The 15,616-nt window shown below is 41.7% G+C and overlaps 1 protein-coding gene across 2 annotated transcripts in view; it reads right to left on the bottom strand.

The window, feature by feature from the left end:
• LOC307020585 (disks large-associated protein 1-like) overlaps positions 1-15,616 on the bottom strand; it is a 261,124-nt gene that overhangs the window by 118,546 nt on the left and 126,962 nt on the right. Inside the window, exon 3 of one of the 2 annotated variants that reach the window (XM_079652039.1) lies at positions 7,200-8,713. In XM_079652039.1, coding sequence (XP_079508165.1) covers positions 7,200-8,609 — 1,410 coding nt within the window. In that variant the 5' untranslated portion in view covers positions 8,610-8,713. The remainder of the gene's footprint in view (positions 1-7,199; positions 8,714-15,616) is intronic. The other variant, XM_079652040.1, reaches the window with a different exon arrangement.

Consider the following 15,616-nt stretch of genomic DNA (forward strand, 5'->3'; position numbering starts at 1 on the left):
TATTCAGAACAAGGTCAGACATGGAGGAAAGTATTCAGTATGCATTTTCAGCAAATTGTCACCAAATTAAATAAAAGAAGCTCATGAACACTGTACAGAGAAATATAATACATTCCTGCTAGCATAAAGGCCCAGACAGTAGACCACAGTGTACTGTTCTAGTGTTGCAAATTCTGATGTATGTCATACATGTGTGCTGTACTGTAAATAAGAATCTCTAATCATACACACACTTACAGACACATTCAAAACATAAGATCATCCCACACAGTTGAGCACAGGTAACAGAACAACACTAGCAGGTGCTGGGGAGATTATTAACGTTTATAGACAAAACTTACCGTCGCAACGAGTCGAGCGTTAATCCTCCTTTGACCTCTTAGTATTTCCCAGATATAGAATTTATTAAGGGTGTCCAAAATATATGTAATTTATTCTTTTTTTATGTTCTGTACAGCAAAAGTCCATATAGAAATGCAGCTCAATTATTGCTTGTCTTTGATTGTGTTCCTGAAAGACATTGCACTGTAGATTTAAGATATTCTTTCTTTCTGTCCCACATTTCAAGGGTTTATTCAACACATCTGATCTGAACCCAGTATTACACCCTATCAAACCCTTTGCTGAATTCATTTGTGAGTTGACTTAAAAATAACTCAAGTCACAGATTCTGTTTGCTGTAATAACATTTGGTCTGCTCAGAGGAGCAGCCCAATTCAAGTTTTCACAAGTTAATACTGAACATAAGATATAAAAAGTTGATTACATATGTGCTGGACACACTGAAATAAGTATCTTTCATTTAAACATGGATGCACGCAATTTTGTTTTGTTCGCATCCACTTTTAATTGCTGAAGTCTGATTGCTCCATGTCGGACAAATGCTGCACTTTGGTGTATTTTGTTGGATGCCAAGTTCACTGAAATGAAACATAATAAAGGCTTCCTAAATTAAGTGACCCTCCACTTACCAAAAGTAATAAACTCAACCCAATTCAAATGTACATGTAGTTCCACTATTGGGTTACATGTTCAAACTCTACTTCCTGTACAGTATATAGTTAAACATCTCCCCAACACTTAGCTCAACACAGGACTTCAAAAATATAGCAAGAAACAATCCACAAAGACACAAACAGTGAGGAAAAGATAACTGGCAGAAAGGGAAGCACTACTAAATAAAAAATGAAGTCTACAAACAGCAAGGGATGTCGTTCTTCATGAGGTCATGTCATCACCTAGCATTCAGAGAGTAAGGCTACTGACTCTGCCCTTACTTCTCTCTTCAACTCAAAAGGAGGAAAAAGGAGGAAGAGGAGAAGGAAGAGGGAGGCTCTCCAAACCAAGAGGAAGTAAAGGAGGAGGGTGGCAGGGGGTTGGGTGGGGGTGAGTTGGGTGAGTGGAGGAGAGGCAGGAGGGAAGAAGTGGGGGAGAAAAGGGAGGAGCTGGCAGTGGGGTTCTGGGAGTAATAGACTGGTGGTGGGGGGGGGGGGGGGCAATGATCCTAAGGCTGTGGACACACTACTACCTTTTTATATTACTCAAAATGTGTATTGAACTTTTCATCGATTTAGATCGATGGACCTTTGTACGTCTTTTATACATGAATATATGTCCCCGGTGTTCCAGGGAACTCACCAAGTGTCAGAAAACACAACCCTCTCTATTTTCCTCCTTAGCCAAATCTCTAAAAAAGGGGCTGCAACGGATCTGAAAAAAACGGATCCAGATTTCAACACTTTTCTACGTCACAAAGAGGTGCTCCGCTTATTGGTCAACTCTCCACCTATCAGGGGAATGACCCACGGCCACGTGCATTGCCAAACCTCTCATTCGCATATACTGTAGGACGGATTTCCGTCCATTTGGCTATTCAAATGTTAACGAAACGGACAGACTTCCGTGCACATCAGCGGCTGTCGGATTAGAACAGTTTAATGCACTTTTAACACTCACGTACAGAGGATTCGTGGATGACGCAGCCTGTCCTCTGGGTGCGCTCTGTGGGGGGGGCGTATCGCAGCCTGCTCCTCTGCCTGCCTGCCGCTGCGCTCTGCCTCTATCCACACAACTTTTCCCTGCCTTTCAGAGACTTATTGCTGGGTCAACTCTAAATTACAAACTGTACACATTGCATTCTTGCTAATTAGCCAAAATATGAACGGAATAAGTAGCAAGCATCGTAACAAACAGAGTAAAATAAATAGGGACAACAGATTGTCAACCATACTTGCCAACCTTTAGACCTCAGAAATCGGGAGCATTTCAAAATGCAAATTGGGGGGGGGGGGGGTGCTAGTGGATCGCCAGAGCTGTTAGATTAACATTAACATGCTTATTGTAGTTGTAAGTGCACTGCCTTGCGGCCTGTAGCACCGTCCTTGATGGAGCATATGTGTGGGCTGGACCTGTATTTTACAGGAAAGGAGTGAGCAGAGAGTAGAGTAGTTGTCTATTCTTGTTCTGTTTTCTGTGAATAACTGCCTCACCCTCTCAGACTTTGAGTTGCACGCGCTACTAAAGAGACGTGTTACCACGGAAACCAAACAATGGTGTAGCTGTATTAAAGTCCGAGTGGAGACAGTTGTGTGTAAATCTGATTTTGTAAGAAATCGGGAGAAATATGACCCCGGAAGGAAACCGGGAAAGGGCAATGAAATCGGGAGTCTCCCGCGAAAATCGGGAGGGTTGACAGGTATGATTGTCAACTAACCATTCAGAAACGTCCTGCTGCAACCGAGATTGCACCTCCACCAAAACCTCCGCTGCTTCAGGGTCAGTTTCTGGATCAAATTGATAATATGCTTGAACACATGCATTGCTCTGAGATGACATGTCTATTCCACACTCGTAATCACAGCAAACATGGTAACGTGACTCTCGCCGGCTCACGCCCCCCTCTTCTGCAGGGGGGCGTGGTCAGCTGCTGCTCAGAATTTTCAAAGACAGGCTTGGAATAGAGCGAAAATGAGCGAAACGAGGCATGGCTAAAAAATGATCTGTTTGGTATAAAAAATAAAATGTATAAATATACCTTATATAGCTATGGTCATACACTATATCATTTAAATCTAGCATGATAGGTCTCCTTTAAATGAGCCCTATTTACAGGGTCAATGAAAGGAGTTTGTTATAGAGATTTAGCTTGTAGCGTTATTCCACCGTTCAGCCACACTGCTTGTTGTTTTCTCTTGTTTGTTATTTGGTTATTATTAAGTACCGTCCGCCAAACTCAAAAGTGTGTGCCGTTATGTCTTTAACGATATGAGTTAGATTGTGTTACTGTTTCTAGCATGATCCCTGTCATTTTGATACAGAAATTAGCATAGCATATAACATAGCCTTTATCTAAAGCAGTCACTAGTTCCAGGTGGTAAGAGTACCGGTGTTTGATCAAATATCTATGTATAACATTCTTGCTTTATAAATCTTTTATTATTTCTCAGATGTTTTGAAGCAAAACGTTTTAAGTGAATTTTGCCATCCAAACATAAGAAGCTCTCCGGCAGTGGCTCATTCAGAAGGGCAGTGACCATCAACTGGTGGCCCGCGGGCCACATCCGGCCCACCAGACATTCTCATCCGACCCGCACAGCAGGGGTGACTGTGGCGTTGGCGGAGTGGTTAGTGTGTTCGTTTTTACATCTCGTGAGTAATGTGCACCGGAGTCCAACAGAGAGGCAGCAGCTGACTGCAGTAGCCTGCGTACTGCGTAACTTTCCCTGCCCTGAAGAAGAAGTGATCCTTCGTTAGCGTGAAGAGTCTGCTTTATGCGTTTATGCTTTCCGCAGCAGTACCCCCGCTGCAAGGCTCCGGCGACTTGACAGTACATAAGCGTGCTCCACTAGCACCAACAGCTACCCACTGCTCCTAGTACTAGACTCCTGGTAGGCCTACTAGGATGGGTTAAAAGCAAAGAACACATTTCACTGTGTGTGCTGTGTGACCATTAAAGAGGTTTTCATCCCTCCGATTCTTCTTCTTCTTCTAAAAGAAACCCTCATTAAGGAAGTCTCTCTCATTTCGCTTTGATTTGTAGTCATTGTTAATGAAAGATGGTATTTCTACTTATATTCTCAATATTAAAGCCTGCAACAAACATGAAAAGATATCACATTGGTTACTTTTTTTTCTTAATGGTCTAAAATAGTTTGGGACCCTGTCAGTCACGGGCCCTTAGAATCGTCCTATCTTTTCACCCCCTTACGGCGCCCATGGTAATGAGGAGTCCTCAAAGTGTTGGGATTGGTGTTCCATTAAGATTTCTATCCAAATATAATCATAATTTATTCGTTTTCTGAGTGATTTTTCCAAACATTAGTGGAGTCATGTGTTTATTTCACTGTTACACAGATTAGTCAGTGTAAACCCAATCAATAGAGAAGGTACAGTTCACTGCCTGATTTTTACTCAACTGTCCATTAAACAATATGCATATTAGTGCTTCAATTATTAGTTGAGTCTTTGGTAAGTTGATCAACAAAAACATCTGCCACTATTTAATGATCTGGTAGTTTTAACAAAAAATATGTAGTTGAAATGTAATGATGTAATGTTTTTTCCCCTAATGGACTTCTATAGCCTCTTTCTAGTCTTTCCAGCACTTCAGAGCTTTGCACTGCATGTAACCATTTACCCATTGGCACCTTGTATGGCTGCCATACAAGGTGCCAAAGTGCTCATCATCTAATCTAATCTCATTCACACACCGATGGTTATTCCTTCCAATGGGGATTGGAGGAGCAAACTTGCAGTCTTTCGATTTCTGGTCGAGCCACTTTACGTCCTGAGGACTTATGTGATTGTGGAATTCAAAATCTTTAGTGTTTTGAATGTTGGTCAAAAATGTGTTGATGTGTTAACTGAAAATTTACAACACAAAACAATTTGTAAATTAACCAATTATCAAAATAGCTGTTCATTATTTAACATACTGAGCTCATTTACATTTTGATGAAATTATTTATATATATATATTTATATATATATATATATATATATATATTCACAGAAACATTTTCGAAATTGAACGATCCATCTATTTTTGGTTTGTGATTCCTGGCATAGGGACAATATGTACATCAGGGGTCACCAACCTTTTTTAGGATGAGAACTACTTTCAAAAAATAAAACAAGTCGTGAGCTACTTTTACTCCTCTTTTTTTTGTTTCTTGCAGTGTATATATTTAGCACATTTTAACATTATTATATGCTGACCTTTAACCTTTGTGTGCTGTTTGGGTCTGTGGGACTCGTTTTCAGTGTTTACTAAAAGAAAATGTGTGCAATTAAATTATTTGAACCTGCTTTATTTGGGGGTGGACCTCACATCCTCTACGGGGGTCCGGGGGCATGCACCCCCGGGAAGATATCTTTTTAAATGTTGAAGTCAAATGCATCAATCTGGTGCACTTTGAGAGCAAAAGGAATGTATGGATACAGCTCTCAACACTCAGATGAAAGGGAGCTGTATACTTTTCAATAATCCAAACATCTTTAGAATATGATCACAACCAATAACAAATCATTTAAACTTGTTTATTCTTATCTTATGTTACTTAGTTAGCATTCTTTCTTTTTATTTATGCATATTTTACTAATCACTCTCCTTTTAAACTGTATTTTTACTGTCCTATAGTACACATTGGAATGATTTCTTACTTTATTTTTTACAACACATTAAATAGATAAAGGTGTGCTCTCTTTCTCTCTCTCTCTCTCTAGCTCTCTCTCTCTCTCTAGCTCTCTCTCTCCCTCTCGCTCAGAGGCTGTGTGCAGCTCCGTGGCGATGACGGCTTGCATTAAAAAATAATAATAAACATATTTGTAAAGTGGGGGGACACAAACAGGATTTCGAAAAGTGGGGGGGGGACATGTCCCTCGTGTCCCCACTGGACATTACACCATGCGGTGCCGCTCTACATTGCTTTTCTTCCCGACTGCAACGCTGGTCCCGCAAATCAAGCAAGAAAGTGAGTGCGACTAAGTGCCCGCGTTGACTACCCTTGCTGTACATGGTACACATATTTTATTGGGTTTTTTCTAATTATATCAGAATTGTCTAAAGTTGCATGTTAGTTGATGAACGTGGCTTATTTTATATTATGCCTAAAGCCCTTATTTAACCAGTTGTAGTGTGTCCACAGCCTTGATATCCAGTCATGGCTCCAGTCATGTAAATCTCCATTTCTCTTCCAGACAAACACTAAAGCAATACAGGGATTTTGTTAATGAAGACCCTGTAGTTTGACCCAGAGTAGCCTACTAAACTGGGATGCAAGTCCACTGTTCAGTTGGAAGGGTTGTCATTTAGTAAAGTTTGGTGATGTAGAAAAACATAAAATTCAAGACATTTAAACGTATCCCCTTTCCATAAACATAGGTCCCCACCTGTGTCATTAAACCCTTTTTACACAATACATACATTAAGAGATATTTAACCTTTAGACTAACATTATTATTTTCTACTTTGAATCCTACATCTCACTGAAAGGTTACTATACTGAATTTTAAACAATATAATATCTACCTATTCTGATTTCCTTACCCAATGCATTTTACCTTCTTCTTTTGGATTCTTAGTATTTCACAAGTGTTGGTTGGTGCCCTCTTGGTTTAACCTTCACATAACTTTATGGGTGTTATCCCTAGACGAGGAGGTATTGAGTTTCACCAGTGTCTCGAAAGCCAACATTATTTCAGTACTCTGAATGTCTAGCTGCCTAAAAAGTTCCCAGAATACAGCAGCAACGCAAGTCTTTGCTCTCCCTGCTCACTAACTGGGGGAACGTCATCTTTCTAACTGTATCCAAAGAAGCAAACATCCATTGTCCTGGAATGGATTACTGGCATTCCTGCTAAACTTGTAGAAAATGACCCATGTGGCAACAAATATATATAAAAATGAATGTGCCAGGACAACAGCTGTGCACGTTCTGGAACTTGTGGCTGAAAATGTAAGAACTTCAGAATAGCCACCTGTCTATTAAAGTAAGAGATTCAGATTGGTTTGCCCTTCTCTAACTGAAGTGCAGTGTTTGGTAGGACTGAAAACCTGAAGTTTCAAAAGACTGGATTCCACTGACATAAAGGAAACATTGGTGAGGAAAGTAAGTTGTGGAGAAAAGGGAGGCAACAGAGGGTGGGAGTGGGGGTGAATCGACTGGTGTTGGATTGGGAGTGGGGGAATTATTATTTACCTGTAAGAAATGGCAAGTGCGCTCCTGCTGCTGACTGCCCCTAGATTTGACTAGAGCTCTATCTAGGTTTAGGTTACCGGGTCCTGCGCTGGCTCGTAGCTGGTTGTGGCTGCTGTTGTTGGTGTAGACCTCTCGGGCCCTGCTCACCGTTAGGCTTGACGACCACGCCCCTTTCTTCACAAGGGGCCCGTCCACAAGACCCAGTGGCAGCAAGGAGCCACTTCCTCCAACGATACCGCCACCGCTGTTATTGCTGCTGCCACTAACTGGCACGCACGCCGACGACGCTGTGTACTTGACATCGTTGTTGCTCCGGGAGACTTTGAGTGCAGAATGGTGGTGTGTGTGGCCGTGGTGTGCATGGGTGTGTGTGTGCTCGTTGAGTGTGCCATAAGGGTCCATCATGAAGTACTGCTGGGACTGCGAGGAGGAGAGATTGGGGAGGGGACTCTGGGGGTACTTGTCATGGTTTCTGCCGGGATAACGGCCCATTGTCATGGCGATGGGTGATGGGGACATGGAGGGTGAGGGTGAGGGTGGAGGTTGGTGATGGTGAGGGTGGTAGAGACACAGCTCCCGTTCTAGGTTGTCATCTGAGCTCCAGTACCCGGAGCCTGGAGCAGATGCCGAGCCGTGGAGCTGGTGGTGGTGGTGGTGGTGGCTTCGATGCTTGGGCTCTGCTGATCGACAACGCTCGCGGCTCTTGCTGCGCTTCCGGTGGCGCACTCCCCCTGGTGGAGTTTCACCCTCTAGGCTGGCCCTTGAACCACCACCACCACCTCCTCCACCACCAACACCACCATTAACGCTCCCATTATTGGCCCCCTTGTTGGATTGTGTGTGGTGTGGCCCCTCCAATGAGTGTGACTTGGTGAAGAGTTTCTGGACCGAGTGGACCAGGTGACGGATTCTCCCTGGGCTGTCATTGTTGATGTTGTTGGCCCCCATCCCCCCACTGTGGGCCAGCACTCCTCGTTTGTACTGCAGTGTGTGGTAGCCATCTCTGGAGAATGATTGCTGACGCTCAAACGAGTCCGCAAAGTTTGCCGGTACCCGGGTGGGCGTTTTACCTCCATAGCCCCCTCCACCACCTCCTCCCCCTCCTCCTCCTACATATTGTACCATGGCCAAACCCTCATCCTTTACCTCAGGATGGTGAGATGAGGAGGTGGAGTGGCACCTCCTTGGGAAGGTTCCATAGGGGACGATGCTGTTGCTGTCAGAGGGGTACGGGGAGCGCTGAGCATTGTAGTAGGCCAGCTCAGCTGAATGCGGCATGGGAATGGGCACAGGCATGTCGTTCTGACTGATTAAGTATGGCTTGCGGTCTACGTGGTGACCCAGTAGATCGTACGACGGTTCATAGGAGACCACGTGATGGTGACTCCGACTACTGGACAGGCCTTTCATGACAGGGGGAAGGATGGGTAGATGTGAAGAGGAATGGTATGGATGAGAGATGCCGGCAGGCCTGTGACCAGAGAAGACTGTCCCTGAGAGGAGAGCTGCAGACTCTGGAAGACAGGAAGAGAGAGGAGCCATAAGACTGACAGGTAATGCAAGGCAACAAGTAACAGCCAATAACAATTCAAACCATAGAAAATATTAAACCCCTCATTTAAAAGATTGTTGCAGGAATGAATCTTTAAACTTTGAAATGATTAAGTCAAATTTAATACCTTTTTAAGACCTTTTTTAAGACCCTTTCCATACATTTTAAGAAGTCATCGCAACTTCGACTTCTAACCGGTTACATTGGCAACACACTTTACCTCACATTTACTATATTGATTGTAAGATAGCAAAACTAAACAGAGTGCAGACAGACTACTGAAGCCTCCTCTCCACCTGAACTTCAACCTCTCTGTGAAGGTCAGGTTTAATGCAGTTTGCTGCTTTTTTGCTTCTGTAGACAGTGCTCTTTCATTCCAGTAAAACTCCTCAGAAAAAAATTTGAAACCAGTATTTGACCAATAAACAAAACAATTGACAAAACTTTGAACTATGAAATATATTAAACTTTGGTGAGCTTCAGCTCCCTCACAAATACCCAGGGGTTAAATTGGGCCGGGGTTGTCCGGGGCTAAGCCATGGCACATAGGAAGATGCTCTGACGTCATCACCCTCACACATTTGTCATATGTTTACAAAAAAGGATATATATGTTAATACTTTTCTCGTTCTTAATATAGACTATATTTAGGGTCGATATGTGTTTACTTTACTTCAAAATAGCAGATCTCTGTGACCGGATATAGTTTGGCTTAGACCCCGGCCCCACGAGGACGCATACGGTAACACGCATAAGCAAGCGCAAAAAAGTATTCCGTTCGCACGCATTCGATTCATTAACGTGTCCGTTCACACTAGACCGCTGGAAATGCTGGAAACGATGTAGTACATATGCCAGGCCTGTAAGTGGCGCTGCTGCCGCCAGAAATACACCAAAAGCAGCGAAGAAGACCCCGGAGCATGGTTGCCATGGTTGCCTTTCTGTTTATTCTCCGCGGTGGACGGCGTGTTCTCCTGCTGTATATCTCTCAGGTAGTCCACCAGCAGATGAAAAACGCCCACCTCTCCGCCTCATCCAAGGAACGAGGGGACCGTGCGGCAGAGTTTCCGTAAAAAATATGTTCCGCCGGTCAAAATGTCCGAGTTTAAATCTTCCGTACAAAATTAGAAAAGTGCCGGTCAGAGGTCTTCTTTGTTATTTATTGAGCTTTAAAACAAATTGATAACGACTCTGGTCTCTGTATAATAATATAAGAATATTTAATAAACGATGACTGCCTCTCTTTTCCTCCCCCTCTTCTGACAGCCCAGCAGCAGCAGGAGACGTGGGGAGAGGGAGGCGGGCTATTTCATCGCTATCAGAAAATGATCATATAGGGCTTACACACGGAGCCGTTGGACCCCCAGAGCGTTGTGTATGCCGGTCTACCCACCTTGGGACCCGTTATTGTTACCGAAGTCGTTTAGTACCCCCCCCCCACCCCACAGAGCGGAGCAAGGCAATCAAACTTAAAATAATAAGCAGCATTTTACGGCGCGCTATGCATGGGGCCGCCTTGGGGGGTTTCCCGACATGTCGTTTCAGTAAATTAAAGGGTGTTTCATGTTGTCGTTGCTGTGGACCTTCTTAATACCTCGGAAAATGCCGTTTAATACTTTTTAAAAGCCTTAATTTTCTCTAAATTGATTTATCAACTTTTAATACTTTTTAAGACCCCGCGGACAACCTAATTAAGTATTTTACCACTTTGGGTTCCATCGTCTTGAAGGAAACGTTATTTAAAGTTTTTATTGTTGGTAAGATGCCTCAAATAAGTGGTTAACACAAACTTAAGAGATTTTTTCCGTTTTGATCTACAACAAAAAAAATATGTCAGTAAATACATAACTGGTGAAGGTCTGAAACATATCTGTGTCATAAAAATGTCTGGTCGGAGATGAGTCTAATTTAATCATTTCGCAACCGCTTTTTCATGTTAAACATTAGCCGCCTTTAGCTTAGCGGGGTTGAGGTGAAGTCATGTGACCATGAAATACTTTATTTATAACGATAAATTCGCTTTTTACTTCTGGAGATTGCACTTAGCAGATCGCGTTCACATCGGAATAAGTCCCTGGGGGAGGATTAGGCAAATGAAGCCGCTGACGTCACTTCTTCTTCTTCTGCTTTGCGTTTACTGGCAGGTCGCCAACAACTTCACGGCGTATACTGCCACCCGAAGTCCCCTGCTGGGAGTCTTCCCAGCAGCTTCTGAAGCCTTCCGAGTAAATCACCAGAAACGCTGACACCTCCTCATCTCCACCGCTCCCATGTTTCCTTTTTGTTGCCATAAGTTAGTCTCTCTGCGTTTGTGCGCTGGGCTAATGCTAATGCTAAGATAATAAAATGGCTGCTTCACAAAACTTTTTGGGAGTTTTACGGGGCGTGGTTTGCAATCCACCCAGCCATCAGAAATGGGAACCTTTTTCTCCCATGAAAGTACCTGCTCTCTAGCAGGGACTGAAAATTGTGAAAAAGGTTCTCATTAACCAATTGTGAATACAAATACAACTGATGTGCTGCATGATGTAAAAAACTATTTAAAAAACAGCGGTTCCAGTTAGTGCATGTTGAAAGCTGGCAAGCTAAGACTTTTGAATTGGACATGACTGCACCTTAATAACTTGTAACACTGTTCTTTTATTCAGATAAAACCAACATACTCTCACTCCATAATTGTCCAGGAGCGACATTTGGTCAGGGTCCTGTGGCGTGCAGTTGTGACGCTCCTAGGGTCCTTCAGCTTCATAAAGGCACGCAAATAGCTTTCAAGTGATTGCAATGTATTCCCATCTGCGGCGGGATTTGACGCTCATGGAAGCACGGCATTCGTTTGTGTCGGCTGCCCTTAAAGTCAATGTGAGCGTCCATTCCCATTGGATAACGGAGAATTGTACACCCGGAAGTAAGTATTCCCCTTACTGTCGATTGATTTTACAGTGATGTCTGCACTACTCATCGACTAAAAAACACCAGATTATCCTTGTTAATTACACAACATTGATTGGTTTAAATTGTGTGCAATGCTTTTGTATTTTTCCCCTTCGATTCGGAGAAATAAATATTTTTTCGGAGTAAAGGATGGCAGAAGACACTACACTACCCAGGATCCCCAGCTATCGTTTCGGATTAAACCATGTGCTCTGTTTGACAAACCCCGTGATTAGTTCTCAAGCTCTGTGATTGGTTGACCTCCAACTGCATTCCATATGAAAAAAAACGTGTCGTAAAAGATAAAATCATACTTTATTCAGCAGTGCTTGCTTTACTCTTTGAAAGTCATCACATGAATGCATTGTAATAAATGGTTCGGCTGCATTAAATATATTACACATCTGTTGTAGTTCTTTATTTTATTTATCTACAGAGATCGGGCTCAGAATAGACCGGAAACTATTCATTTACCGTTCAGTTTGAATTTCACATAAAGTTAGTAGTAATATTTTGTTTTGATATTATTGTTTTTTATTAACTACTAGACCGCTGGGTCATGTTAAGACCATCTTTTCTGTGTTGCTGTGGGTTTTTTCCATCGCTTTTATGTTAAAAATATCAAAACAATAACTAAGTAAATCCGTCGTAAACTAAACCAGAAACAGCAGTATATTTTATTTTGTTAACACTGTAAACTTGACAGCTTTTTAACCCAAACCACCTACTGGTTAAAGCACGTTATTACACGTTTAGAGTAATGCGCAATGCAGGTAGATTGTGTTGCTTTTTAATGACTGTTTAAAATGCCTTTTTCTTAATGTCTTTTATTATTATTAACTACTTGTTACTTGTTCCTAGGGACGCTGCTATCAATATTGTGTTTCGCAACATGTTCTCTATCTATGGCACGTCTCTACTGTGAGTTGTAGTTTTAAAAGACGTTTTCGTATTTCCCATAATAAGAAGTTGCCAGTATACTGTATACATCACTGGAGGTTTAGGGGATAGGAAACACTCAAATTTAAAACATATAATTAATAAATGGGTGAAAATTGCTTGTGCCCATAATGGGCAGCATTAATATATATACCCACATGCCAGCTACGGTCAGAAGACCTTTATTTAACAGCTGGTCTTATGTTTGTGACCCCTCCTGTTGTTAATTGATAACATTACATTACATTACATTATATTAATTGATAAGCCTAAAACATGCACTTGTCAAGGTTCAGAGACAAATTTTGCAAATATGGCAGTAGCCATCGATCATCTTAAGATAAGATATACTTTATTGATCCCAAGTTGGAAACATTTGCGTTACATCAGCATGTGTAACAGTTGTAAATATGCAGTGGTGTTTATTTGTAAATCATTTAGTATAATCACACAAATTCTGTGTTTTATATTTAATAATTCTGTGTTCTTTATTTATTGATTGTTCAATACCTGACAAGGCCGGAGATGAAATATCTACATACATCCTATAAGAGTATAATACATAATATCAGTTAAAATAAGTGCTTCAACATAGTTAACATTGCTGGAGGTATGCACAAATATTGATAGATGTCTTGTAATGCACTATTGAGGAACCTGCGACCCAAGTTTTTCTACCAATTGGATCAAATATAAAAGTCAGCCGAATTAGTGTTGATCCTGCAAAGAGACGTATTGTGTGAAAAGAAATGTAAGATGTTGTTTAATTGCTGATATATTTATGATCCACGTTTTCAGTGTTGGCGGCAGTTCCTCATGTTTGTCTAGAAGTCTTCTCATCAGGGCTCTATAAATAGAGAACTACGGCAGATATGTAATATTTAATGCAGCCGAACCGTGTATTAAAATGCCGTTATGTGATGACTTTCAAAGAGAAAAGCAAGCACACTCGGAATAAAGTATTATTCTTTTTTTTTTAAATGTTTTCGGTCTATTAGTTAATGAGGATGTGATGTGAGATGTGAGACTGGAATTGCACAGGGGAAAATAACGTATCTTTAGATGCAGATTTTGTTAAACTAATACGTTTGCGCTGTGGACCAACACTATTGACGGGGAAGGGGGTAGCAATAAAGATAACACCATTAAACAGTTACACAACATAATATCTATAATACCTATAATATCGATAGCAGCGTCCCTAGCAACCACTTTGGTAACAATGAAAACGTTATATGGATGCAATTTCCTGAAGTAATCTTGGTAATAACTAGCAAACTAAAGATCATGTACATCCACTGCACACATAATCTGAAATAACAGCTCATATTTCTCGCATCAAATGACATCAACACGTATTTTAATGGCCAAACTAACTTTAAAATAGGCATTTTCCACCGAGAATAAAACGAAGTTCGGCCATGTTTTTTTTTTCTGCAGGGAGAAATTTGAAGATCACATGACATAGACACCAGCCATTGGAATGAATGGTGAAAAAAAACGGGGTTTGTCAAACAGAGTCAGTATCTGGTGTGACCACCATTTGCCTCACGCAGTGCAACACATCTCCTTCGCATAGAATTGATCAGGTTGTTGATTGTGGTCTGTGGAATGTTGGTCCACTCCTCTTCAATGGCTGTGCGAAGTTGCTGGATATTGGCAGGAACTGGAACACGCTGTCGTATACGCCGATCCAGAGCATCCCAAACATGCTCAATGGGTGACATGTCAGTGGGTGACACTGCGTGAGGGAAATGTTGGTCACACCAGATATTGACTGGTTTTCGGACCCCCCCAGACCCCCCCAATAAAACAAAACTGCACGTTTCAGAGTGGCCTTTTATTGTGGCCAGCCTAAGGCACACCTGTGCAATAATCATGCTGTCTAATCAGCATCTTGATATGCCACACCTGTGAGGTGGGATGGATTATCTCGGCAAAGGAGAAGTGCTCACTATCACAGATTTTTTCAGATTTGTGAACAATATTTGAGAGAAATGGTTATTTTGTGTATATAGAAAATGTTTTAGATCTTTGAGTTCATCTAATGAAAAATGGGAGCAAAAACAAAAGTGTTGCATTTATATTTTTGTTCAGTGTACTAATAAAGGACTGGTTTATCTAAAGCCAGTTGAGTCGCACTTTAAATGTTTTAGCTCTATGAAACCTGATGTACTTATATGATTCTGTTTTACACTACAGGGACATTCTCCCTGGAGTAACTAAGGGCTAAGTGCCTTACTCAAGGGCACACTAGTGGTGGTGTTCCAGGCGGGATTTGAACTCACAACCTTCTGATCTTCAGCCCACTTCACTATCCATTAGACCACCACTACCCTATTTTGTTGGTTGAACGCACTTATTGTAAGTCGCTTTGGATAAAAGCGTTAGCTAAATGCAATGTACAGATGGAGCGATTCATTTCGGACAGTTTGAAACGCGAGGGCCGTGATTGGTACGTGATCTGCCCTCGCTCAAGGGAAAACCTCCAGCTTGACTTGAGACCGCCCCCGTGATAGATAAATGTATTTATAATGAAGCCAGCTGCAATGGATCATTGATCCACCAGGAGGTGCAGTGGGGTTCCACACTGGAGCTCATGTGAAATAAAGTCAGATACAGTATGCTGGATGTACAGCGGAACTTTGTTAAGATCCATATGTCACGGATATCATACTCTGTGCTAAATAAGATACATGTAATCATTTACAAAACATCAACATGTTGTTATTTAACAAAATAATTTTGTTATTCGAAAAAAACGAACGGGAGGAAATGCAGCCCGGCTCTCGATTTTTAATCCTAATTTAATCATCATCTTCACCACGATCATTTATGTTTATGTTCGCCGAATTGACATGAAATCACTGACACATATGAATATACTGTATTCAACTTCATTAAAACGTTATTAACGTGCCTAAACTCAGTAATTCACCAAAAATATGTATATTTTAATGGAGTTTCGTCGGTCGATCAGGATCCCAAAGTGTAG

This window comes from Notothenia rossii, assembly GCF_949606895.1.
Source record: "Notothenia rossii genome assembly, chromosome: 9".
In the NCBI taxonomy this organism is placed as follows: domain Eukaryota; kingdom Metazoa; phylum Chordata; class Actinopteri; order Perciformes; family Nototheniidae; genus Notothenia; species Notothenia rossii.